This window comes from Glycine soja, chromosome 11, assembly GCF_004193775.1.
Source record: "Glycine soja cultivar W05 chromosome 11, ASM419377v2, whole genome shotgun sequence".
NCBI lineage: Eukaryota > Viridiplantae > Streptophyta > Magnoliopsida > Fabales > Fabaceae > Glycine > Glycine soja.
In genome coordinates this window covers 48,826,759-48,852,991 of record NC_041012.1, presented here as the reverse complement: position 1 = coordinate 48,852,991, position 26,233 = coordinate 48,826,759, and the positions used below count along the sequence as shown (strand labels likewise).

The 26,233-nt window shown below is 31.7% G+C and overlaps 3 protein-coding genes across 3 annotated transcripts; 1 reads left to right on the top strand and 2 right to left on the bottom strand.

Annotated features, from left to right (window-relative positions):
• The first annotated feature begins 2,690 nt into the window (after positions 1 to 2,690).
• Positions 2,691 to 7,612, top strand: LOC114377373 (proteinaceous RNase P 2-like). Its single transcript, XM_028335849.1, has 6 exons — positions 2,691 to 3,650; positions 3,948 to 4,049; positions 4,188 to 4,363; positions 4,964 to 5,084; positions 5,823 to 5,891; positions 7,081 to 7,612. The coding sequence occupies exons 1-6, from the start codon at positions 2,736 to 2,738 to the stop codon at positions 7,285 to 7,287; spliced, it is 1,590 nt and encodes a 529-aa protein (XP_028191650.1). The 5' UTR covers positions 2,691 to 2,735; the 3' UTR covers positions 7,288 to 7,612.
• Positions 7,613 to 7,947: 335 nt separating this feature from the next.
• Positions 7,948 to 12,481, bottom strand: LOC114375451 (fatty acyl-CoA reductase 3-like). The gene is made up of 10 exons (XM_028333232.1): positions 12,280 to 12,481; positions 12,091 to 12,194; positions 10,992 to 11,194; positions 10,751 to 10,851; positions 9,926 to 10,118; positions 9,543 to 9,704; positions 9,293 to 9,374; positions 8,642 to 8,908; positions 8,338 to 8,465; positions 7,948 to 8,242 (listed from the first exon to the last, which is right to left on the bottom strand). Exons 1-10 carry the CDS (start codon positions 12,356 to 12,358, stop codon positions 8,089 to 8,091), a joined length of 1,473 nt encoding a protein of 490 aa, XP_028189033.1. The 5' UTR covers positions 12,359 to 12,481; the 3' UTR covers positions 7,948 to 8,088.
• Positions 12,482 to 15,960: 3,479 nt separating this feature from the next.
• Positions 15,961 to 22,992, bottom strand: LOC114374530 (alcohol-forming fatty acyl-CoA reductase-like). Its single transcript, XM_028332186.1, has 10 exons — positions 22,769 to 22,992; positions 22,585 to 22,688; positions 21,291 to 21,493; positions 20,913 to 21,013; positions 20,629 to 20,821; positions 18,463 to 18,624; positions 17,859 to 17,940; positions 17,494 to 17,760; positions 16,710 to 16,837; positions 15,961 to 16,516 (listed from the first exon to the last, which is right to left on the bottom strand). Exons 1-10 carry the CDS (start codon positions 22,845 to 22,847, stop codon positions 16,363 to 16,365), a joined length of 1,473 nt encoding a protein of 490 aa, XP_028187987.1. The 5' UTR covers positions 22,848 to 22,992; the 3' UTR covers positions 15,961 to 16,362.
• Positions 22,993 to 26,233: the final 3,241 nt, after the last annotated feature.

Below are 26,233 nucleotides of genomic sequence, written 5' to 3'. Positions count from 1 at the left end.
AAAGTTGGAAGAATTTGGAAAAATATTAAATACTAGTAAAAAAATGTTTTTCAATTTATTTGAAAATAACATTCTTAGTCATTAAAACTTGTAAAATTAAGATTTTTTTATTTTCTTTTTACTTCTTTTGAATTAACATTTTTTTCCATGCAATATATACCACTAAAAAGTAAAGAAGCATTGCATAAATAATAGTAAAATCATTCAAATAATAAAATACAATTACACATGTTATGTAACCAACAACACATACACACTACTCAATTGACTTAACTAAGTTTCTTTAATTCATATAACAATGACTTTATATGATATGATATTGCACACTTCATATGTTCAAATGCGATCTTTAGTTACAATAGATTATTATGCCTTATAACCCTAGAACTATACAAACAATAAAAAGAAAAAAAATAAACTTAAAAATTACAACCAAATCAAATCGCAATGGAAATAAGCTAACAATTTAATTAACGAGTTAAAATGTTTTTCTAAGTCCAAAACCAAAACCTTAATCATAATTATAAATACCTTACCATGCCCTCGATGTTTAATTGTATAATTAAGTTTATTAAACAAGAGATATCAATTTTTCATTTTGTTTGCATTTGTTTTTAACCCAATTTGTAAAAGTATTAAAAATTTATTATTGACTAAGGTGCTAAACATGGAAGGAGATTGATAGAAAGGTCTTGAATCATTCTCCTCAACTATTTTTCCTAACATGCATTAAATATTGTAAGAAAATGTATAATAAATTTGAACCAAGCTAACCCATAAAACACTTCAATCAATGCCAATGGCTATTTGAGAGAAATGGAACATTTAGAGGGTAAATATGAATGAATATTTAAGAAGACTAAAGAAAGATAAAACATTAAAAGAGAATTTATAAGAGTTCAATGACTATGTGTTGTTGATGTAATTTTTTTGCACTATTAACTAATTATAAATCATTATTTGTAAGATTTTTAAAATAATTACTATAAAGATCAATAAACTTATCACACATAATAATTTGTAATTAGATGACATTATTTTACATTGTCAGATCATGATTTATTTTCTCAATTCATAAACAAATAAGGGAGATATATTCATAGTTTGCTTAGTTTCACATTTTTAATATGTTTTTTAGACATTAACAATTGCAACTTTTATATCCTAAAATACAAGTGATTAATCTATTCTAAATGTGGTTCAAAAAATGCTATCATGGGGTTGAAATGAGCTAGATCAAGCTAGGTTATACTAGGCTTGGGCTTAGTTAAAAATATATTATTTGAGTCAGACTTAATTATTTATCAAAAGTCTTTTTTAAAAAGTTCTAACTCGACCTACAAGCTATGTTTGATGGTCCATTTTTTTATGATTTAACATCAAGACAAATGTGAAAAATATATATGTTAGGTTTTGTGAAAATAAAATTTAACTTGTTTATACGAATATGATATAAACATGCTTTAAAGGTTTAATATAACATCCATGATAATTTATTTTAAAATATACTTTATAATAAGACTTTTAAATAAGATATAAATTTATATTTTAATCAAATTAATTGTAAGGTTTAACTTGACTTTCCATGTAGATCAACATATTTAACATTTAAAAAAGCATAATAAAGATAATATTTAATGCAATATAACAAACTTATTATTATTATGATGATAACCGTTAAGTTTATTTTGTTTTAAATAGGTCTCTCAATTAGGCCCATAAGATTTTTTGAATGGCCTAGAGCTTGACTTTCTTTAAATTTTCATAAAAGATTTGATCTGATTTATTTTTTAAGAAAATTGAACTTGACCTAAGTCTGATGTAGGCTAAACCGTATGCTTCTGTCGAGTAGCCTACTTTGCTTTCACCCCTACATGTCATTAGTAATTTGAAGTATATCTAGTTGTTGTCCTAGGGTGTTCATTGATCCGAATCAATTCAATGATTCCAACTATTCGAACCGAACCATTTAAATTGATTTGATTTTTATTTTTTCATCTTGAGCTCAACTCAAATCAAATCCATTGAAACTCAATGTTGATTGGTTCGAGTATTGGACAATACTTCTCAAACCCAAACAAAATCAATTATATATCTATTATTAGTTTTTATTTTTCAATGCCTAACTTACTATTAAGTGTTTTAGATAAACAACAACCATCTATTATTTTTTTGATTTAATCAATTAATCATATATTATTATTTATAACTTATGCTATTATTTTATTGGTGTAAGTCAATTACACTAAAATACGTTGCTTATACTTTTTTTAAAAAAACATTATCTATCAATTTCGAGACAAAAATTGTTGTCTTAATTTTTTTTTTCAAAATAACTTTTTGATTGGTATCCAATGACCCGAATCAAGTTAATCCATTCAATATTAGATAGATTTGATTCAGCTTAGACAAATTGAAATCTTAGATAGATTTGATTCAGTCTAGGCAGATTGAAATCTGAACTAAAGTGAACTAATTAAAATCAATTAATTTGAATTTCATTTTCCCTCTCATCCCAACCAAACCCAGGTGACCATATAACAAGTACATTGTCACAATGTCACTCCATATCCATGTCTGGGCCGAAGAGCAAGCCCATGGATTTTGGGCCCCAATCACGAGTAACTGCCATCGTTTTGCAACGAAGCCCAGGAAAAGGAAAACCGCCATCTAGGGCTTTAAACTAACTAAACACTGCAAATCCTCACAGCAAAACTTCCGAATCTGACCCTTCAATGGAGGAGCACCCGAAGAAGAAGAAGAAAGGCTGCCGAAACCCCGAGACCAAGTTCCAATTCGAGTTGAACTCATGTTCCAAAGCCAAGGACCTCCGCGGCGCGATATCCCTCTATGACGACGCCGTTTCGAACAACACCCGCCTCAACCAGCACCACTTCAACGCCCTCCTCTACCTCTGCTCCAACTCCGTCGCCGACCCCTCCCTTAAGCCCACTGCCCTCGACTACGGCTTCCGCGCCTTCCGCCACATGTCCGCACTCGCCGTCCTCCCCAACGAGGCCACCGTCACCGCCGTCGCGCGCCTCGCTGCGGCGAAAGGCGACGCGGATTACGCCTTCGAGTTGGTGAAGAGCATGGGCAAGAACTATAACAACGCTTTGCCGAGGCTAAGAACCTACGATCCTGCTCTGTTCTGTTTCTGTGAAATGCTTGACGCGGATAAGGCCTATGAGGTGGAGGAGCATATGAATGGGGTTGGAGTGAGCTTAGAAGAGGCAGAACTCGCCGCGCTTTTGAAGGTGAGTGCGCGTTGTGGTAGAGTGGATAAGGTGTATGAGTATTTGCACAGGCTTAGGAGCTCTGTGAGGTGTGTTAGTGAGTCCACTGCGGTGGTTATTGAGGAGTGGTTTCGGGGCAGCAAGGCCTCTGAGGTTGGTGAGGCAGAATTCGATGCCGGGCGAGTTAAAGAGGGAGTTTTGAGGAATGGGGGAGGGTGGCATGGTCAGGGATGGGTTGGGAAAGGGGATTGGGTTGTGAGCAGAACGAGTGTTGTTGCTGATGGGCATTGTTGCTGTTGTGGGCAGCAATTGGTTTGTGTTGATATTGATGATGTGGAGACGGAGAAGTTTGCAGGGTCTGTTGCTGCCTTGGCCTTTGAAAGAGAGGTCAAGGCCAATTTTAGTGAATTTCAGGTGTGGTTGATTGATCTCTCCACTCACTGCAATGTGACACAATTTTAAATGAGATGAATGATGATATGTTATTATTTGAGTTTAATTTTTATGCATTGTCCGAGTGTCTATCAATCAGAAATCATATTAGGCATGACTTTTAAGATAGTTGTTGTTAAAATCAACAAACTAATTGGATGAATGTGTACAAAAACCTTTTACACTATCAAATATCAATGTATATACTGTTTACTCTTATTATTATTATTAGTCTAGGTATAATAGCTTGTTTTTTATACTTTTCTTTGATCCTTATAGGCCTGGCTTGAAAAGCATGCCTCTTATGAAGCTATAGTGGATGGAGCAAATATTGGGCTCTACCAACAAAATTTTGCCGATGGTGGATTCAACATTTCTCAGGTTGTACGCCTAAGTTATAGAGTCTCTTTACCTTAACTGTCTGAACAAGTTATGCAAATTTGTGCTCTTGTATGGTAAGTAAGCTTTATTGCTTATGCAGCTAATTGTGTTTGTATTGTTAATTTTGTAATAGTGCAGCTTGATGATGTTGTGAAAGAACTGTACAATCGGAGTGGGAAGAAATGGCCGCTTGTTGTGCTGCACAACAAGCGTCTAAGAGGGCTGATGGAAAATCCTTCTAGCAGAAGACTGGTGGAGGAGTGGATGAAAAATGGTGTACTGTATACAACTCCAAATGGATCCAATGATGATTGGTAAATTTCCAAATAAATGTATTAAGCTTTGCATATGTTTTTTACTTTTAATCTTAGGACAATAGAATTGTTTCTTGAATTGTTTGGCTGTTTCTTTACTGTACATGCCTAAATGATATTTTATTATTTGGTTTTAAAAATAATAGTTTCTCTTTAGCCCTTAATTTTTATTTATTTTTCTATTGGGATTAAGTTATTATTTGGTATTCAGTTGTGTGTGTATGCATTTGTTTTCTTGTTGGTCTAAGATTCTAAATTAGAGCATGCAGTTTTAGAACTTGAGTTTATCAAGTCATCTATGCAATATATAGCATTCCACGTAAGATTTGATTCACATTTGATGTGCCATATATGATGCTTTTCTGCATTAGACAGATGAAGCTATTGGTGGGATTAAAGTGAACTCAGACATGAATAACTGAGAAGGACTAAATGAAAGCTAAGTTTTTTTAAGGACTAAAATGTAACCGGTTGTATCATTTAAGGTTCAAATAGTTGATAATTATTTAGTCAAAATTTCTTTTCGTGTTGTTCATGAATATGTTATAATCTTTTCTCTGTTTGGCACTGATGTACTTGTATTAATCTTCTGGGTTTCAGGTATTGGCTCTTTGCTGCAGTTAAACTTAGGTGCTTGCTTGTGACAAATGATGAAATGCGAGATCACATATTTGAACTCATAGGAAGCAACTTTTTTAACCAGTGGAAAGAAAGACATCAGGCAAGTTATTTATTTACGGCAAATGCTAACCTGTGTCCTTAGGACATTGGTTAAGAAATTAAAAAAAGAAAGGTTTTTATTGGGATGTGCAAAATTGCGCTGCCCATAATATTTTTTATGTTCTGCTATGATTTTTATAGTAAATACTTTTTGTTTTTAGTTCCTTAATCAATGCCCTAAAGACACTGGTTAGCAAGACCATTTATTTATTTATTTATTTTTCTGGATTTTCGTACTCTATCATTATGGGTGACTTGTTTGTTCACATTTTAAAATGGGTCTTGTATGGGAACTTTTTTCCTATAAATTTTAGTTTTCAAACTTTATTACATCTCTGTGCGACCTGTTTGGGCACTTTTACTCATCTACATTTTTCTGAAATTGTTTACTCTAATGCCAGTTCAGGAGAGTTTTTATTCCGATTTTATGATTTTGTGCATATTAAATTTTGTTGTACCTTTTTTCTGTGTGATTAGGATTTTTGAAAGGGGCGGGGAGTGGGTATTTGAGATAAAACAGTTTGATATGTTTCAAGCCGTTTGAGAAACATCATGCATAATTTTTATTCCCTTTAGGGCATCTTCCAATGTTTGACATAGCAGTAGTTGTTTCCCGTTGGAGCCTTCAAGGCCCATCTGTCTATACTCCAAAATCTGATCTGTAGGCTGTTCACGATTTATATATCATGCCCTTGCTTTTGTGATAAGTTATTTTTTTTTTTTTTTTTTTTATGTACAGGTTCACTACACTTTTGTGAAAGGAAACCTAAAACTTCAGATGCCACCATCATATTCATTGGTTATCCAGGTAATGCTTGTAGTGGCCATTCTACTGTTCCTGCTGGGAATGTGTTAGAAACTTAGTATTCGTTTCTGGGTGACAGCTTAGTATTTTTGATCTTTTGGTATTTGAGTGGAGATGATAGGAAGTTAGGACTTACGAACCCAATATTGAAGACAGAGTAAACGGATTCTATTGTATTCAGTCAATGTAAGCTTCAAAACATAAATAGATCATAGAAGGAATGAAAAACAGAAATGCGAAAGAGGCTACTATTCTTTTCCCGAGCAAAGCTCCTACAGAGAATACACCTATGCCAGTATGCCCTCAGCTTTACAGCTTGAAGAGAGTAGTCATTCCCACCTTTCTCCTCTTAACTAACCACCCCTAACTAATCAATTTCATTCTTCTATGCCTTCGGGATGTTACTCAGTAACTAACTCCCACCAGGCCCTGCCACCTCAACCATTTTCATACGCATTCTAGTGTATATCTTCCTACAATTTGGCCCGAGACTCAATTGGTCTACCATCTTCCCTCTAGCCTCTAGGTTCATTTCTCGTATTCTGCTTATTAGCAGGAAATTTGTATTGTCATTTGATAATGAAATGCCCTAGTATATTCTTATTTTTTTTTTTTACCTCTAATGTACATATAAGTTGTGAAAGAGAATTTAGTCCGTTTTTCAGGCATCGGGGTGAGATGTTTTTATGATGACAGTTTTATTTGTTTCCTAAAATTGGTGCTGAAACAGAGAGTTATTCTTAATTACTATGGCATGGCTTAATCATACATACCTCAAATCCCTTTTCTTCAACCCAAACAACCAATGTGTGTGGGCATGTGATGCCCTTTCAAACCCCATAAGAATCTCAAGATGCTTGAGCACGAGTTGTTAACGCCTTTTTTATGAATTGCTAATTTTACCTCTTAATTAGTTTCATATTACGAAAATAATTTAGAAATTGGTGAAGCTATATATTTGGAAATTCAAGTCGGATATCTAAAGATTGCTAAGTGCAACCAGAACAGATGTAAAAGAACAGCATTATACATGCCAAAGCATCTAAAACTGTCTTTGCAAACATAAAAATCCTAAATACTTAAGCATCCAAAATGTCTGTATACTAAGCCTCTATCAAATTCATAACTACTTTGTTTCTTGACTACTGTTTCTAAATTCTGTTGTATATAATGTGAATTTTTTTTGTTTCAGGAATCAGAAAAAGGTTATTGGCATGTACCCCTAGTATCAGGCACTAGCTGTGAGTCCACGAGATGTTGGCTCTGCATTACTCGGCCAAGTGGTCATGATGCTGTCGCTACTGTTTCTAATGGTGTTAGTAGCTTGGATTCCCAAGTTGATGAAAACAGTGCCACTTCCATCGCTGGTAAAAGAAAAGAGAGGTCTCCTCCTTCATGATAAATTTTTCCATGGGCTTGGCCTTTGTTTGATTGCTTTGGTTACTGGTGGCAAGATAAACGGCAGCAACCTGCTTTGGGGTGACTACACATGATTTTAAGATAATTAAAAGGGTACATTTTTAACCCCTCCCAATAGACCCACAAAGTAAGTTATACTGTTTAATCTCATTGTTGTAATTATGTCAGAGGTTGTGTGGGGTTTCAGTCATGGTTCCAAAGAGGGTAGTGGTTATAGTGGCTTGTACATTGCCTTCCGCTGGACTCTATGCAATGAATGAATAATCATCAACTAGTCCAATTATGAAGTTCGTTACTTTGTTCCAGAACTGAAGTTCAACAATTAAATTCATTTTATAAATTTTCTTAATAGAGAAAAATTAAATGATGTTAACTAATTAGTTTTTTTTGGAGTCAAAGGTTAATGATAAATAAATAAATAATTTTTTATTAGAAAATGTTATAATATTTTTTCTATTTCTGATTTTTTATGGCTTAATCAGTGCCTGGTGCTAAAGGAAATTGTTTTATAGTAATAATAATAATAATAATAATAATAATTGAACGCCATATGATTAACAGAGAAACCAGCGAATTTAGCGCACTTGGGTGTCTCCAACTCCATACCTGAGAAAACTCAATTTTAACATGGACAAGGAACTGAGGAACAAAGTACAAAATATTCACTGCATATATATAATATATCAAACATATAAACTCGCCAGCACCAATTTGAATACAACAAATTCAAGCTTCAAATGATAAACGCTAAAACGGCTTCTGCATAGTACGTAATTACGGGTCACTTTAAGGCATGCTTGATGATACCAGGAAAATGGATATTGATGAAATAGTCCTCCCAATCAATCATTTTTGGGTCAAAGTAAAAAAATTCCGTCTCTACCCCACCTTGTCTTGCCGATGATAATAACTTTTCTGTGTTCATATTATCAAACCTGTGCACAAAACAAGCACTCTAATGAGAAAATGAATATTACCATTAAACAAGTTCTTCAATATCTTATTTATTGGCTGCTTATAATTTACTTACACCCCATTGAAGAACAAGTAAGGCTTGTAAAGTTCAACCAATCGCATGACAGTACGGATCTTCCGATTGAAGTCAAGATACATTTTCTGAAAATACTGGCATGAAACTGCATTGACCAGCTCTAGCCCCTATTAAATGCAAACAAATTAAAATTAAGCACATATTTGTTGGCTTAAAAGAATGTTATAAACTCAAGTAATTAAAGTCCACATGATGTTGCTACTTGTGACTTGTGAGAATGATTGCATGAAAATTAGAACTATGAAAGTATATGTGAATTATAGAAATTAAGGATTTGAAGTACCTTTAAGGGAAGCAGGTAACGAATGTATATGTATTTGCGGAAGCTATCCATGTTGCTCAATATGGTAACTTTGCCAACCTTGACGGGCTTTCCATCCTTGTTTATCCAAGGATTTTCCATGAAATATCTTACGCTATAGTCTCGAAGATTAAGGTACTTAACCGGATTTACAACAGAGGAACCCAAATGATAGATGATATCACTAGGTTGATTTGCATGAGCCACCATGGCCACTAGCATTGTATTCACCACCATGTCAGCCGGTATCTATTTCAAACTCAGCATTAATATATGTATCCACTTATTTTGAAAAGAATGAGAGGAAAATTTTCTTAGTACCAATAAAAGAAGAAAAGAGTTTTGTTTGAATAAACATTGATAAAATTGATTTTGTAAAGTTAATTTTGATTAACATTGATTTTGAAATGATATGATTTATGTTTAAATGTTTTTAGTATAAAATCAAGTTAAAGGCAAAATTCAACACAAAATTTTGAATCTAATGCAGAAATTATTTAAAATTGTATCAATTCATAATCAATTATGAATTCTATTTTAACATAAAATTAAATATATAAAAATATATCTAAAATCAATTATGGACACAATCAATTTTCTAATATGAAATCAAACATGAAATTAGTGACTTACCACGTCAAAAACTGCCTTAAGATTCGCTAGGAAGCATGCTAGTTTTCCTTTACCGTACGCAACAACTATGCTGTCTATGGTTCTGTAGAAAAATCTCAATCAGATGAGAAAGTTTTGGTTGTGTTTCCATTTCTAAATGCCACTTTCTTGAAATGCGAACCAAGGGAACATAATAAGATGGTGGATATATATAATTGAAACTATATGCGTGGACACAATAAGACAAGATGTGATGTGATCGATGGTTTACCTTAAACCTTCAATCCAACCAGGGAAAGGTTCTGTGTAAGTGCTAGTAACCATTGTGGGACGTACAATTACAACGTTCATGTTTCCCTTTGTAGTTCCTACAAGCATTTCTCCCATTGCCTTTGTAAAGACATACGTGTTTGGCCATCCATACATCTTTGCTCTAATATTTAATCAAGAAACAAATACATATATTCCATTTTTTTGGTAATTGTTAAAGGGGATCAAATGGAAATGTTGCAAGATATCAAGTAATTTTTTGCAAAACACACAATTATAAATTTCTCAACATTATTAATTAGCTGATACTTTGTAAAAAAATGAATCAGTGGTCAGGGAATTAAGAAGGTTGGCATGGGGAGTAGTACAATAATTAGAACAAACCTTTCACTACCCAAGTCCTTCATGGCCAATTCAATATCATGTTCTGTGGCTCCTTCCTCTCTAAGCTGAATCAATTTCTGCTCCACATTTTTTTTTTCCATATCAATGTCTAGTCCGGGCACTCCATTTAGTGACACGCCAAAGTGATGTGGATCCTCTAGTATGAGTCCTTCTTTTTCTCCACATACATAAGCTGCAAGATATATAGCAATAAAGAAATGCTCGGAAAATTTACTCGATCAAGATATTCCATGGACATAATGGCTATATAGTCTCACGACAAATTCAAGATTAGAATTTATGATGAATGTAGCATAGGTCCCACACTCTATCGTAATTAAACACTAGCTATATATGTCAACAAGGTGGGCACAATATTGATGCTACAATCTACACTGTGTATACTTTATAAGCATTTTTTGTAAAGAGTATAATATATCAAACACGTGATCCTAATATATAACTAGTTGCAATAACCTTGAGGCAAAAAGGACATCTGCAATGATATATATGCATTTGAATACTGATTTTTTTTTTGTTGGTAATTATGCCTTTGGCTCAAATGGTAGAATCATGATATATCCTAAAAAAAACTGTGGTTCAAGTCGGTTATGAAATTATACACGTTTAAATAAAGTTTCTCACTTCTATCCACAGATGAATTTTACAGAAATTGAACCCAAAAATCATCTCCACAATCACAGAGAGTGTATTGCCATCTGATCAGCCCCATTTATTTTGATGAGAGAATCATTTGGAAGATTGAATGTGAGATACGAATCAGTTATAATTTTAATTATCATGGGCATGCATATATATACTAACCTGTTGATACGTGGATTAGCACTTTTAGTTTGACGCATTTTTTGGCGAAGCTCAACACATGCATAACTCCTAATGTATTTATACCCAATGCAACATCATATCTGCATTTAATAGGCATAAGAGAAAAAAAAAAGTGTAATTTTAACTATAGAGAAATAAAAGATTATTTATAAATGTATGTGAACATAGAGACACACATAAATATATATGGTTTTAAAATTATATCTCGAATATATAGTACCTTTCATCAAAATTAGTTGTTGCAGCTAAATTAACTATAACATCTGTTTCGTTGAAAATCTCTTCCCCTAGAATTGGGTCCTTCAAATTCAAGTCCTCTTGAGAAATGTCTCCAGGTACTACTGTCAACTTTTCTGACACATAGGAATTGAATCTTGTACCAAGTTTTTCCTTCAGCAATCTAAATAAGTCCTTCCCTATGATCTACAAAGGAAAAAAAACCTATAATAGCGCGATCAAATATCAGACGTACTGATTTAATAACATCATTAATTAAAAATGCTATGTAAAATATATTAGGTGTGTGATAGTTGAACTTTGAATATCTATTATACCTATCATATCTCTTCAGATTTTGAATAGAGTTTGTTGTCCATTAAAATTTTCCCTTACTTAGCTTTTTACTTAACACCCAAAAGCCATATATCAGTCAAAATAAATAGATTACTCGTAAATTTGTATAGACTAGCTAGGTGATTTGTTGGTGTAAATACATTATTAATTTATAGGAAAATAGGAGACACACTTTTTTTTTTCTTCCTTCATCTCATTTTCATCCTTTTTTCTTTTTTACTTTCTTTTTTTTTTCCATTACATTATCTATTACCTTTTTTTTTCTCTACACTTTCTTTTTTAATTATTTCTCTTTTCTTTCAACCAATTCATTTTAAAATGGGGTAGATGTTTATCATTATCCTTACTTATATGTGTGTCAATTGTTAGTTGAAACTAGTTGATGAATCTTTAATCTCACACTAAATATATGAAAAATAATTAATGAACACCAAATATATTATCATTATTTAACTCTCAGAAAGAAAAAAGAGAAATAAGAAATAGAAGCATGAACGGCGATAATAATGATGTGATAGGTAAGAAAAAGAAAAAGAAAAATTATTAATATATGAAATGTTTGATATACTGCAAAGTGTCTATATATCAGTCATCATTCTAAATACATTATAGAGTTTGTGCCTGCGGTTAGTTACCTTACACATAGCCAATTAATATTGGTAAGTTAGGTTTTGATATGATGTATTCTAAATTTTTGATGACTGAAAAGAGAAATTTAATAAAGTTGTAAATCTTTGTACATTCACCTCAGCATGTAAACGTTGAGTAGCAGATTCAGTATCTCTGGCTCTCAAAAGAAGGTAAAGTTTCTTCACATTTGGTTGAACCCTCAATATTTTTTCCACAAAAACTGCAAAAACATACAAGGAAACACATGGTAACTAGATATAGTTTAGTATCATGGGATAGATAGATAAATAGATAGATAGAGAGACTTTTTGCGAGGAAGCCAGTGGCACCAGTGACTAAAATGGTCTTATCTTGAAGGAAGTGAATTATGCTTCCCAATTCCATTGGAGATAAAATTATGAGATGGCGAAGGATTTCGAAGTGAACCTTAACCAAACAATATGACACAATACTTTTGGCTATATTAACGTAATAATGCCCCTATGGCGATACCATGTAGTATCTCTCTCTATATATATAAAGGAAAGATCCAATGGCAATGCAATTACTTTTTATGGCACACCCATTAATTGTTCCAATTAATTCTCTGAAATGTGAATCAAGCCTTCTCCTCTGTCCACCTCCCTCACATGTGTCAACAGATTATGTTGGTCAAAATCGGTGATAGATTGTGCCAAGGTTTTCAACATATCTCAACAGTACGTTGAACCTAAAACATAGCTACCACATTATGTCTGCAAATGCAAATATAAACGCTTAATCAATATTGTTGCGTATTTTCCGCAACACTGTTCTTGACTTCTCGATCGGTCCTGAATCCTGAAGCTTAACGGTTGGGGGATTTCAAGGGGCATCCGGGTAGTAAACAAAAAGAAAGAAATGACAGTGATAGATAACGCCATAGAATCAATGTAATTTACTTTGTTTTTTTAGATTCCATGGTTGAGAAGAATGCTATTTTCTTCAAAGTGAAACGTTACTAGCACATTATTTTGAACATATTATGAATCATTGACTGATGAAATGTTAATCTCTGTAAGTATGTCAGTTTTTGATTTTAATTATTTTAAATATGTTATTTTTTATTTTATTTTTTTAGTCTTTACAAATGTATTTTTTTTTTATCTTTGATGATATCATTATAACACTTTTGAGAACATATCATTTGTTAACTTGACATTTTATGACGTGATAGGCGATGCAATATTGATGTCATAATGATATCATCATTATTATACACTTAACCGATAAAAAAATAATAAGAATCAAAACTAAAAGATTTCTGTTTTTTTATTTAAAAAAATAAAATGTTGTTTAAGTTAAAATTTTACTATAATTTCATTGAGAAAAAAATGACCAAGACAGCAAGTAATACGATTAATATTATCAATTAATGTTCCAATAGTCACTTATTTCTTTAAATACGAAAAATCTTCAACAAGCTTCATGAATTGATTGTTGCTTATTGGTTTTTTTAATGGAATTGTCGCCCGCTGGAGAAGTTTCGTTTTACTTCCTACTCAAAGATACATCTTTAAAAGAAACGTAGAGGATATATACCTACTCATAATTTTCACTTGATATTGATACGCAAGAAACGTGTTTCACTTGATATATATTTGGCATAGGGCAACAGGAAAGAGACCTTCTTTCTCGTGAGATTATACCATAAATTCATATTTTACTAAGTATTTCTATATTTTTTTAGTGTGATGATAATCCACAACAAGAGGGTTGAATATTGTAAAATTTCATATTTGAATATTGTACGCCCAAATGAAGAAATAGCGTCAGCTTAGCCATCACTAATATTGACACTAACTTTAGGATATTATGGGTATTAATTATGATTGGAGAAACATGCAGTATCAATCAAACGCACACTAAGGCGATGCTAGTAGTAACTGTTTCAAAGCCGACACTAATTTCTCGCAGCTAAACAAAGCTTTTCTTGTAGTAATCTTTATTTAAACTACTAAGATTATCTTGGAAAAAAAAACTACTAAGGTTATCCTTTCTTATAAACTAGAGTATATTGCCGTGCGATCCGCGCGGCGAATTATTTTATAGATGAAAACGATTATTAGTTAACATTAATTTACTTACTCAAAGAAGTTTTTTACTAACATATTAAATGACATATTGATGATGCCCAACTTAAAAACGCAAAGCTTTCAGTAAAAATAAATAAATATGTCAAACCAAACAAGTTATTTATTTGAGCTTGCCGGCTTTGACAGTCTGTAGCTTTTAACGCTCGATTGGACTTGGCTCTTCTAATAAACTTCTTGGTCACCCATCTTTTATTTTATTTTAAAAGCAGACAATCAATCTTAAATTAAAATTCATCGGCAAATCACAACTATATATGTTTGTTTGCCTTTTCTTTCAAGCAAAATGTTTTAATTTTTTTTTTCTTTGAGGAAAAGTTTTTTTTTTTTTTAAATTACAAAATGTTGAACTAAATTTTTTAAAAGTGAAAACGATTAACTTTTCTTTTAAATATATTGAATGAAAATTCAAGGCCTGACTAACAATTATGGGTGGGGATTTTAGATTTTATTATTTATTGGTTCAGATCGTGTGCTTTCCAATACATAGGAATTATAAGGTTAATTTAGTGTAATTGAAAAGAAGAAATGCCATGCCTCTGAATATCTTCTATTAACAAATTAACAACTGACACGTGTGAATAAAAAGATATTGGGTGATACTAACAATTTTCAATTATTTATGCCCTGTTTCCTCACATTTAATTTGCAGTTTTATCAATTCAATCCACAGTTTTTGGAGTACAGGGCCCTGTCATTCATTAGGATACCACATGCACAAGCGCATCCATTGTGATACATGCAACGTTCAAATCTAATGGTAGTCATGCACACCCCACACAACATTTATTTGACCAGTTGACCTCCACTTCATTGCACAATAGTGGGCAAATTGACATCAGGGGTTCTTTTTACAAACTAATTACTTAAAAATATCTGTTTTGATACTTATTCTGAGGGGTTTGTTTCTACAATCATTTTGCTTTTTAAGATGACGAAACAACGTGAATTTCGCCATTTAAACTGGCGAAACATAGTGAACAGGAACATCTCGTCATCTATGCTGGTGAATCAGGTGTAGCATAGGGATAGGGATAACTTTTGCATGTTTCGTTGAAGGTGGGAGCGTAGCACTGTTAAAGCCAAAACTTCGCTGACTCTTTCAGAAGATGCGAATCATATATATATATATTATGATTTTCACTTGGTACATCAACGATCAACCCTTCTGCCATATAATTATTGATCAATGTGTATCAAGCATGGAAATTGTATCATCCAAAAGATTGAACCAATTGAACTCAATCCATATATAGTTATATAGAATTTTAACAAGATTTTGATAATGTGCTTGGTTCACATGCAAATTTGCATTGTATGAGCGCGATGGGAGTTCATTCATAATTTAAGAGTCACTGACCCTCCAACTTGATTGCAACCATCTTTATTTGTCCTTTTTACCTTCTATTGAATGCGTGTGGAGAACGTTAGAGATGCAATTTAAAATCACTGAACATCTTTACCTAATAACTTCATAGAATAGTTAGTTCATGATATTGTATTAGAATTCCTATTATCAAGTGGTTATTAGAGTTTAATCCTTACCCTCTTGAAGGGTTTTTGTAGTTAAAGATGGGATGCAAAACTAATAATGTGTCTTCACCTCCATATACATAAAAGCATTCTCTTCCGAGTAGACAAGGTGATCAGAGAATTCGTTACGCATTTAATTTAACCACACATTGCGGTTGGCATCAGTTTTGTGAAAATATAAATGACGTCTTTATTATTTGTCGTAACGTGTTAATGAACATTGGTTCCTATTAATGTTGTTTTGGTAAAACGTAGATAATGATATTAAAATAAATGCTCCTCTTTCCCACGTTAAACACAAAAGAACTGAAGGGACCAAAAAGGAACGAAAACAACCCAAAGTTGTTTGCAAAAGAAAGCAAATTAAAATATATGATATTTGGTACACTTTATCAAACTTAATTAGCAGCTAGCCAATACCAATTCCACTGATGTTGAGAAATAAAGAACATCACTAGCTACTGTAATGCATACTGCACAAATTTGAACTCAAGCCCGTTTGGATAATAGGAGAAGGGAGAAGGCAGAAGGTAAGATGAATTGACTGGTTTCTTCTATAAGCTGAAATCAATTTAGATATTTAGCTTTTATAAAACTTCTCTCATTTAACCTTTTTCAAAAGCTAAAATGCTTAAAGGAGAAACTCAATTCATTTTACTTTCTTATTTTCCTTTCAGTTTATCTAAACAAGATATTAATAGAGTTACTAGTTTCACAAATCACTTAAAAGTATAGCATTTATCATCACTTGAAAACGTGCTTGACAATACCGGGGAGATGGGTCTTCATAAAGTAATCCTCCCAATTAACCTCTTTCGTATCAAAGTAAAACAAATCTGTCTCTGTTCCACTTTGTTTTGCTGCTATTCGCAACTTCTCTGTGTTTATATCATCAAATCTGTGTGCATAACATTCTCTGTCTCAGTTTATACCTCATAAAGCCTATAAGTAATATGTATATATATATATATATGTTAATGCTGCATGTGTATGTAACTATGTGACTAACATGCTAGCTAGATTAAATTATTGAAATAAAGTGCATTGAAACCGAAGCATGTAAAGTCACTATTATAGTTTACAACACTTACACGCCATTGAAGAACATGTAAGGCCTGTAAAGTTCAACCATCCGCATCACAACCTGGATCTTCCTGTGGAGCTCAAGATAAGTTCCCCGAAAATACTGGCAAAGTGCAGTATTGGCCAGCTCAAGTCCCTATTAAATGGAAAATTTGGCTTTGTTAAGAATTTGAAGTTACTACCTCTGTTCTTTTTTATAAGAAACAAATTATAGTGTATTTGTCAACAACTTTTTAGCACTATAACTTGTTTCTTATAATAAGGAACAGAGATAGTATATGGTAGTGATGATTGTCATGAACCAATCATGTCAAAAACTCAAGCTGTTAGTTGAAAACAACATGCATGAAGCTTAAAATACCATGTCATGAACTAATTATCCCAAAGAGTTTAATTTTCAGAATTCGAAAAACTAGTGTTAACCATCAGAAATCATTCTATTGTCATCATCCTTGTTAAGAATTTGTAGTTAAATGGAAGTAATGATTGTCATGAACCAATCATGATAAAAGCTTAAGCTGTTACTTGAAAACTATATGAAGCTTAAACAACCATGTCATGAACTGATTATTCTAAAGAGTTTAATTTTTATGCATTGTTGCAGTAAAATTTGGTACTATTAATCAATTAAAAATCATTTTAAACAATGTGTGATTGAATAACCGTGTAAAAGCTCACAGTAATGATGGATGGATGAAACATGCGAGCGGTATATTATGTTACATTTCTTAGTTCTGACTGATGAATTGATGATGACTAATCAGGGAAGATAAACTAGATAAGCGAATTAACCTTTAATGGAAGCAGGTAACGAATGAACATATATCTCTGGAAGCTATCCATGTCAGTCAATACAGTTACTCTGCCAACCTTGACCGGTGTTCCATCCTTGTTTATCCATGGTTTTGCCGTGAAATATTTTAATCCATAGTCTTGGAGATTTAAGTATGTGAGTGGATTTCTAAGAGAGGAACCCACATGATAGATGATATCACTAGGTTGATTTGCATGAGCCACCATGGCCACTAGCATTGCATTCACCACCATGTCAGCTGGTACCTGCTCATTAATTAAATTGATGGTATTGAGATCAGATAAGATAAGAGATGGAGAAATTAATAATCAGAACAAGTCAATCATGCAATGCAGTAACTCACCGCATCCACAACTCCGTTGATATTTCCAAGGAAGCATGTTAATTTTCCTTTCCCATAAGTAACGGCTAAACTGTCAATGGTTCTGTAACAAACATAAAGGGAAAATCTTTCATCTTTCATATCACTATGTTGGTAATCATTTTCTTAACCTTTGTTTTATAGTGGCTAATTAAGTAATTAATTGACCAAGAAAGAAATTGATTTAGTGGTAAGTAAGTGCGGAAATCATCTATAAAGTTGGACCATCTGGTTCACTTTATTACTCAAGTTTTTGGGATGAAGTGAAGGTTGGTGTGGTGTTTTAAATTTACATATTAAATGCAAGTAGATGCTTGAGTAATTGATAATGGTTGGACCACAATAATATGAAAATGAAAAAATGTGGAGTAATTAATGAACAAAATATTGCACAATCAAAAGTAGATCCAGTTGTGACTTATTTTTATTGAATTGTACGGTATATCAGTTGGTCAGTATTACTTTGGATTTGAAGTTTCAAACACTGATTTTATTTATTTTTAACTAAAAAATCAACTCGGCCATTAACAGAGACACTCAATATTTAATAATTGGGAAATGAAAAACTAAAATATTGATTTAGTACCTTACACCCTCAACCCAACCAGGGAAAGGTTCTCTTAAAGTGCTTGTAACGATGGTCGGACGCATAATAACAACGGATAGTCTTCCTTTTAATTGCTCCACAAGCATCTCTCCTACTGCCTTCGTAAATACGTATGTGTTTGGCCATCCATACACCTTTGCCCTGATCATAAGAGATACCAAACATAATTAATCTATTTCTCATTATAATTTCCTACAGTGCAATCATCTCTCATAAAATAAATAATACTAGTATTATAGAAATCTATACTCGATCTGTCAGAAAAAGAAATCATTATATATCATGAATGTCATAATGCCTTTTAGCTTCTTAATTAATTATTATTGTATTTTAGTTTTTTAATTCATCAATAAAATGCCTAACTGTTTTAATACTTTAATGTCTTATATAGGACATGGTTTCCATTCTCTAGAAGGACCACCATACAAGCCCATGAATTATTATTATTATAAAAAGTTCATCATATTTAGATGGATGGTCAAGATTATAACTTGAAAATTTAAATATGATATAAATTATAGCCGATCGAGGCACAATTAATTTTGAGCTTGAACAAGAAGCTCAAATGAGTCAATGGCTTCTAGTCCATCATGGATCATGATGTTTCACATTTTACTCCAACACTTGTGGTTATTGTTTAGTATCCATCTACCAATTAAAGACAAGGCATTGCACATATCTTTGTAGAATTGGGAAATAAAGGTCGATATTGCTTCTTTCATTTGGTCCCAGAACCTTCTATATTTAGGGGGTGACACGTACTTTGGAATTAATAGTTAAATGTATACATATGGTAGCAGGATACCCTGACTTATTCACGTCAATTTGTACAAAATAGAGACCCACATGTTTGTGTATGGGTCCTATAATCACTTGTACATAGAAATGACCCAAATAAAATCATGTTTGATAAACCGGAAATTATAATTTTTCCCTTATTACGTATATTTTTATAAATTATCGTGCACATGCTGTGGATGTTAGTAAGCTGGACCCTGCATGCTCAGAAGATTTTTTCAACAATGATACTGTTAATCAATACGGTTGCATCTTTATTCTCTACCTCTTTCTTTCATCACGTTACATCCTATTACATCTTCTACTTCTATTTCTTATTTTCCAATTTTTCACTTGTATAATAAAAAGGTTTAAATGTATTTTTTTATGTAATTTAATGTTTTTCGTTTTTTTTTTCTATTTTTTTTCATTTTAGTTCTTACCAAATATGTTTATTTTGTTTGTTCATCCTTAAGATATTTAGATAATCTCTTGAACAGTAAAAAAATACTTTGAAAGTGAAAAAGATATTTAAACAAAAAAAACCATTATTTCCCCCTAAAAATGTAATACCGTGTTTATAACTGATGGACCACTAATTAAAGCTAAGCTGAGGTTGAAAAGCAACATCACGCGGCTGGACCACGTACTAATCGTTCAGAACATTAATTAAAAACATACAAATCTCTGTCTTTGGAAAAATTTAGCATAGGAAACGTTAATAACTAATTTATTCTTTATAAGTTTTTTCTTTCGATAAAATTTATTCTTTATAAGTTATATTATAAGTGAGAGTTGCTTAAAAATAAATATTTGTTACATAGTGAGTTTCAATATTAAAAAAAGTAAGATTTAGTTGCAATGAGACTCATATTAAAAAAAAAGATACTTTAAACAAATAAACATTGTTATATGTCAAAAAAATGAGACTCATATTTTGAAATGAGAAAATTATGCAACTTTTCTTTAGTTGCAGTCTTGCAGAGATAAAAATGCCGTTAGTCGTTAAGCACACAGGATACATTAGTTTCTAAAAATGATCAATATGACAGATATTTACGATTTTTATGGACTAAAGTAAGATTTTTACATTTTTTTTCAAGGACTTACATATATATGTCTATCATTAATTAATGTTTTGAGGAAAGAATTGGGTATTTACTCTTAATTAAAGCTAATATATGTATTAAAAAGAAACTTGGTTAGCTTTCTGCAGAATGTTATGATGAATTGTGATGAGTAATAACTAATTACAATATAATGATCCCCAAATGAACCAACCACCATATCTTAGCTCAGGTATATTAATTAATTAGTAGAGATTTTAATGAAGGAAATGTAGCATGCATGTAGATTTTCATCACAAACCTGCTAATACCGAGGTTCTTCATAGCTATTTTAATTTCACGCTCTGTGGCCCCTTGCTCTCGTAGTTCATCCAATTTGTCACACACTATTGTCCTTTCTGCATCGATGTCTAGTCCAGACACTCCATTTAGTGAATCACCAAAGTTATAAGGTTCCTCTAGTATTAGTCCACCTCTCTCACCACATACATAAGCTGAAATGGAAGCGTAACATCACTGTGAGACACGTTTTTTTACTACGAGATCGATTGACGTTGACATAATTAATTAACACTACTTAATTACCTGTTGATACATGAAGAACAACTTTGAGTTTGGTACATTGTTTAGCAAAGTTCATCACATGCTTAACTCCAAAAATATTTAGACCCAACGCTATATCGTACCTGCATTTAATTTTCAATGGAGAGAATTCAAATAAAGAAAATCCCTATCACTTGAGAAAATAGATTATATGTGTAGACAATATAAAACAATTTAATGTTGTTGTATGTCATTTAATTACATATCAATATGTTTGACAAGTTTATTAATTTCTATAATAAATATCTTTAAAATCATATTAATAATAATATATATATTTATTTTATATTTACGGTGCATATTTATTAAACTCATTAAATTAGTGAAAGAAAAAAAGTGTTATGATACAAAAGCTCGTACCTTTCATCAAAGTTAGTTGTTGCTGCCAAATTGACAATAACATCTGTCTGGTTGCAAATCTCTTCCCTTAGAATGGAATCCTTCAGGCCCAAGTCCTCGTAAGAAATGTCCCCCGGCACCAGAGTCACTTTTTCCGAAATAAAGGACTTAAAATTTGCACCCAATTTCTCCTTTAGCACAATAAATAAGTCCTTCGCTATGATCTAAATGCCAAACATATATATTAAGCACGTATTAGCCACAAGTTTAGTTAAATGACATGTATGGTGAGAAAATTAATCTGTGTTCAGTGTTCACTTATTAACACTGAAGTCCTTAATATCATGCTTAAGTATAGTCATAAATGCGGGCAGGAGTAATAGATTGGAAAAAGGTCACAACTCATAGAAATGTTATGATGAAGAATACTATCAATCTATTTTTTTAAAATAATTTTTAACACACTCTTGCTTATTATTTTATTTTCTAAATTATCAACACATTTTTAAAATGGGACATGTTAACAAAACAATTAATTTATTTTTAAATAACGAACTGATGATAAATAGTATGTTAAATTACTAGTATTAATTTCTCTATTCATGCTTTTGGATCGATGGTGTGAATTGCACCCTGCTACAATAGGATCTGAAATAATTATTTTGCTCCAAAGTAAGCAGTTCAAAAAACGACACTTTAACTCCCCGTAATTCCTATAAACTATGTGATGCGGGGGGAAATGAATCCAAGCTAGAGATAAGTATAAACTGCTAATTTATTCACGATATTTTTCTCACCAAACGAATATATATGAGAAAGCGAAAGATCGAAAATGCAGAGAATGGGCTTAACGGCATTGACTTTACAGCACCATGCAGAAATTTAATCATCGTCATACCGTCATCACCATAATAATAATCATATATTTGTGCATTTACGTCTACAATTTACCCTTATGCATGACATCTTTCGCTCCAAACGAGTATATGAAAAAGTGTATGATTGACTTTCATGTGCAGTTAATGACGAAATTATATGTATGATAATATAAAAGGGTAAATAATGCAACATGTTATATAATCTGATATATAAGAGCGTTTATATATCATTATTCATTTGAAAAAGATAATCTTCTGATACTTGGATATATATTAATTAATACGTAGAGTGAGAAAAGAGAAAAATATAGATATAATAATAAGAATTGATATGATATAGTAGGGAAATAGATAAAAGAAAGTGATTAAATATAATAAAGTATTTGATAAATAAAAGTGTTTATCCATGTTAATTACTCTGATATTTGTGCATTTACCTCATTTTGCAAGCGATAATTAGCTGATTTGGCATCCGAAGCTCTTAAAAGAAGAAAAAGCTTCTTAACATTTGGTTGAACCCTCAATATCTTCTCCAGAAAAACTGTGAAACATAAACCAAAGAGATCACCAATATAGCAAAAAAAGTGCACGTTGAAGGAAGGAGAGAGAGAGAGAGCATACTTTTGGCGAGAAAGCCAGTGGCTCCAACAATTAAAATGGTCTTGTCCTCAAGAAAGTTAAGAACACTTCCTACCTCCATTGGAAAATAAAATGTATTGAGAAAGGCAAAGAAACCAAAGTGGCTTCTCAGACAAAACAGGCAAAATGGTGTGAGTGGAATCTAATGCGAGCCATTTCATATAAGAAGAGAAAAAACAATCATATAGAGCAATTATGACCCATGAGATGGGCTGTGGGTAAGCTGTTGGTCATAGTGAAGTGAAGACTTTAAAAAAAGTTATGGCTAATCAGTGTCTTCTAATATTGACTAAAATATTATAAAAAAATATTTACTATGATCGAAAATAATAAGAAAACATAAAAAAATTGTAAATAACGCAATTTTAGTTTTTTAAACAAATTCTTAAGGACATATAGGACATTGGTTAATCTTTTCCTAAAAATAATAATATATAAAAAAAAATTCTTATTCAAATTAGCTCAAAATTGTCTCACTATATAGGTTACGTAATCATTCAATTAATTGCTTATTAGACAGATTTATACAAAGAAAACATGATTAATTAGTAGCTTTTGTCTCGTTTAAATGTGCCTATAAATCCTTCCACCAAACTGTCTTAGATATTTGGTCCGGGCACATGAAGTGTATGAATTAACTCACCCGCCCCAGTACTACTACTGGCTCTGTCCTAACCGAGTCAGAACTCAGAAACAATGATACAGCCGTAATTAATATAAGCTCATATAATTATAAAGCGCGTGTGTCGTAACTGCTCTACTCCTATAAATGAATCTTAACATTAGATTATTTTACAGGTATATATCAACGTTGGGATTAAAAAACATTTACTTATGTTAAAAAAGTAGCATGACTTTATCTGCTCCCTTATATATAAATTCCTGTCTTGCCTCCCCTTTTACTGATACACAACCCTTATTCTTACATCCCTTGTGTTGATGTACACTTTGCTTTCAGGTTTAACAAAATTAAAGTTAGGTTAGTAATGGTATACTTTTTTTTTTCTTTCTATACTATGACTAGTCAAAACTCAAAATACATAAAATAATAATTTTATCTGTTAAAAATGTATAGATGTGGACACATAGGAAGCTATCTGAAATGATATCAAATAATGTGTGTGTGTGTGTGTTTTTTTTACTTCAGTTTTGAGTTTCTCATCCTCTCTCAAACATTTTTATTCTATCGACAAGCACTAAGTGGCCAATTAAGAGCAAAACACGTTAAGCAACATATCATTTTCTTTTTTCATCTAGTGTACATGTAGTGAGTTTTTTTTTCCTTTTTCAAATTAAGTTATATATCACATAAGAATTCTTCTTATTATGAGAGATAAAAAATTATTAATGAGTCATACGTTATTAATCAGTGGACACATTACCGCATAAAATTGTCATGTACATTTTATCAATTTTGACTGTATAAATAAAATCTAATAATTTATATTTACATAAATCTATTTCTCTTTTTCTGATAAGAAAAATTCTTATTCAATATAAACATATCTCTCTGCAAGTAAAGGTTCGTTGATCAATTTGCTAATCCGCATGGCCACAGGCTTAGCACAAACACGTTTAATCTGCGAATTATGTAGCCGCCGGAATTTAATTGACTGCGAATTATGATCATATAGATTAAACGGATCACCCGTGCGCCACAACGTAACCCTTCTACGTACTTACCTTTAATATGCCACAACACCACACACACACATATATAAACATATTATTGAAAGAGTTAATTTATATGAAACCAAAAAAACGAAAATCATGAAGTGATGGATTGATCTGAAAGTAAAACACCTAACAAAGTATCTTGAAAACATTAAAAAAGTCGGTTTCTTTATGAAGGGCTGGAGCGTGAAATTGTTTTGTGATGGGGCATGGGTGTTTCCATCAGACAATTGACATTGTCCCTTCTCATTTTCAATTTGGATTTGTCAAGCAAATTCCATTGCGTATCATCAGCAAGTCGCTATTAATTAATTAAGAAGTTCCACTATAAACGTTAATTAACGATCATCAAATACTTGAGTTCGAATTCTAAGTATATAAATACATTAAATAGGTGGATCCTCTTCTATGCGAATGATACATGTGGTTTGTTAAAAAATATTATATCATTAATAAATTTATATAATCAATTTTAAGAAATATATAGAAAACCACACATATGTATAACGTTGTATAGTTGGCTATATATCACAACCACGTACATGTATTGGTGGGAAGATTTGTTTTTTGGAGGGCCAATCAGGCAAATTAAGGTGTTGGGTCTAGTTTAGTGGCAAATTGTCATCGAATATTGGTTCCATTAATAAAACAGTTGGTAGTTACATGCATATATATTGAACTGGTCTGGTTGAGGATCATTACTTGATTGCCTCTGTACCCTACCCTTAGTCAAGAGTCATAAAAGAAACTTGTTAGGATATAAACTTTTTTGCCAGATAAAGGTGAGCGGCCATTTTGGGCTTTAATTGTGGAAATGAATATCAATATCAAATTGCATGACAACACAAACCCATATTTTTTGTTGATCTTTAGAACAATTAATATTAATCAATCTAGCTTCTACCCTTTACTACTCAAATGATTTTAAATACGTTTGCTTTTGCTAATAATACATTTTGTTATATAAAAATGATTGAAAAATTCAAGCCATGCAAATAATATTTTGGAAGATATAAATACATGGATAAGCAGCCAGCAACCTGGTTTGCGTGCCGTTTTAGAAATGAAATGTGGTCTATGACCCATGTCCATGCCCTTAAAATATCCTTGAGCAAAGCTGGATTTGGACAATGATAGATGTTTACTCTTGGGTTGTAGCCGGCACATTAATGTTAAAAAAAATACCCTAATTAACTCTGTAAAAGGATATTATTAATCTATATTACAAATTAAAGTTAAATGTTATATTTATTAAATATATCAGATAATATATATATATATATATATATATATATATATATATATATATATATATATATCTGTGTGTGTGTGTATAATAAATGTGTTTGGCTTTTCATTTTCATGTTAATAAACTTTACCAGAAAAATATAAAAAAAATTATTACAAAATTTAATATCTAAAACATAAAAAATATTGGTTTTCATTATTATTTTGAAAAAAAAATTATATAACATATTTTGAAAAAATATTTAAATCAATATTAATATATTAGAGATAATTTAGTAGCTATATTTAATAATTGAACTATTAATTTCTAATTTTAATTGTTATTTTTCATAAAAACATATTTTAAAGTAACAAAATTCTTACTTATTCCCTCCTATCTCGAGTATAGAAAAAAAATGTCATATATTTTGGTCTTAAATATACATAAATATCAACTAATTTTATTTTATTTAATTAATGATACTAATATCTTAAATACACTTCATTTAATTGAGATTTTATTTTAATATGTCACTCTTTTCAATT

What these genes read in the sequence shown, in the direction of transcription:
- LOC114375451 (XM_028333232.1), bottom strand. Translation starts at nt 12,358, where the DNA reads ATGGAATTGGGAAGCATAATTCACTTCCTTCAAGATAAGACCATTTTA. An exon ending in CACTGGCTTCCTCGCAAAAA is followed by an intron (nt 12,195 to 12,279) that starts GTCTCTCTATCT and finishes ATGTTTTTGCAG; the next exon opens with TTTTTGTGGAAAAAATATTG. An exon ending in ACAACTAATTTTGATGAAAG is followed by an intron (nt 10,852 to 10,991) that starts GTACTATATATT and finishes TATTAAATGCAG; the next exon opens with ATATGATGTTGCATTGGGTA.
- LOC114377373 (XM_028335849.1), top strand. Translation starts at nt 2,736, where the DNA reads ATGGAGGAGCACCCGAAGAAGAAGAAGAAAGGCTGCCGAAACCCCGAG. An exon ending in CCAATTTTAGTGAATTTCAG is followed by an intron (nt 3,651 to 3,947) that starts GTGTGGTTGATT and finishes TGATCCTTATAG; the next exon opens with GCCTGGCTTGAAAAGCATGC. An exon ending in AATGGATCCAATGATGATTG is followed by an intron (nt 4,364 to 4,963) that starts GTAAATTTCCAA and finishes TCTGGGTTTCAG; the next exon opens with GTATTGGCTCTTTGCTGCAG.
- LOC114374530 (XM_028332186.1), bottom strand. Translation starts at nt 22,847, where the DNA reads ATGGAGGTAGGAAGTGTTCTTAACTTTCTTGAGGACAAGACCATTTTA. An exon ending in TGTTCTTCATGTATCAACAG is followed by an intron (nt 20,822 to 20,912) that starts GTAATTAAGTAG and finishes CTTCCATTTCAG; the next exon opens with CTTATGTATGTGGTGAGAGA. An exon ending in TACATGTTCTTCAATGGCGT is followed by an intron (nt 16,517 to 16,709) that starts GTAAGTGTTGTA and finishes TTATGCACACAG; the next exon opens with ATTTGATGATATAAACACAG.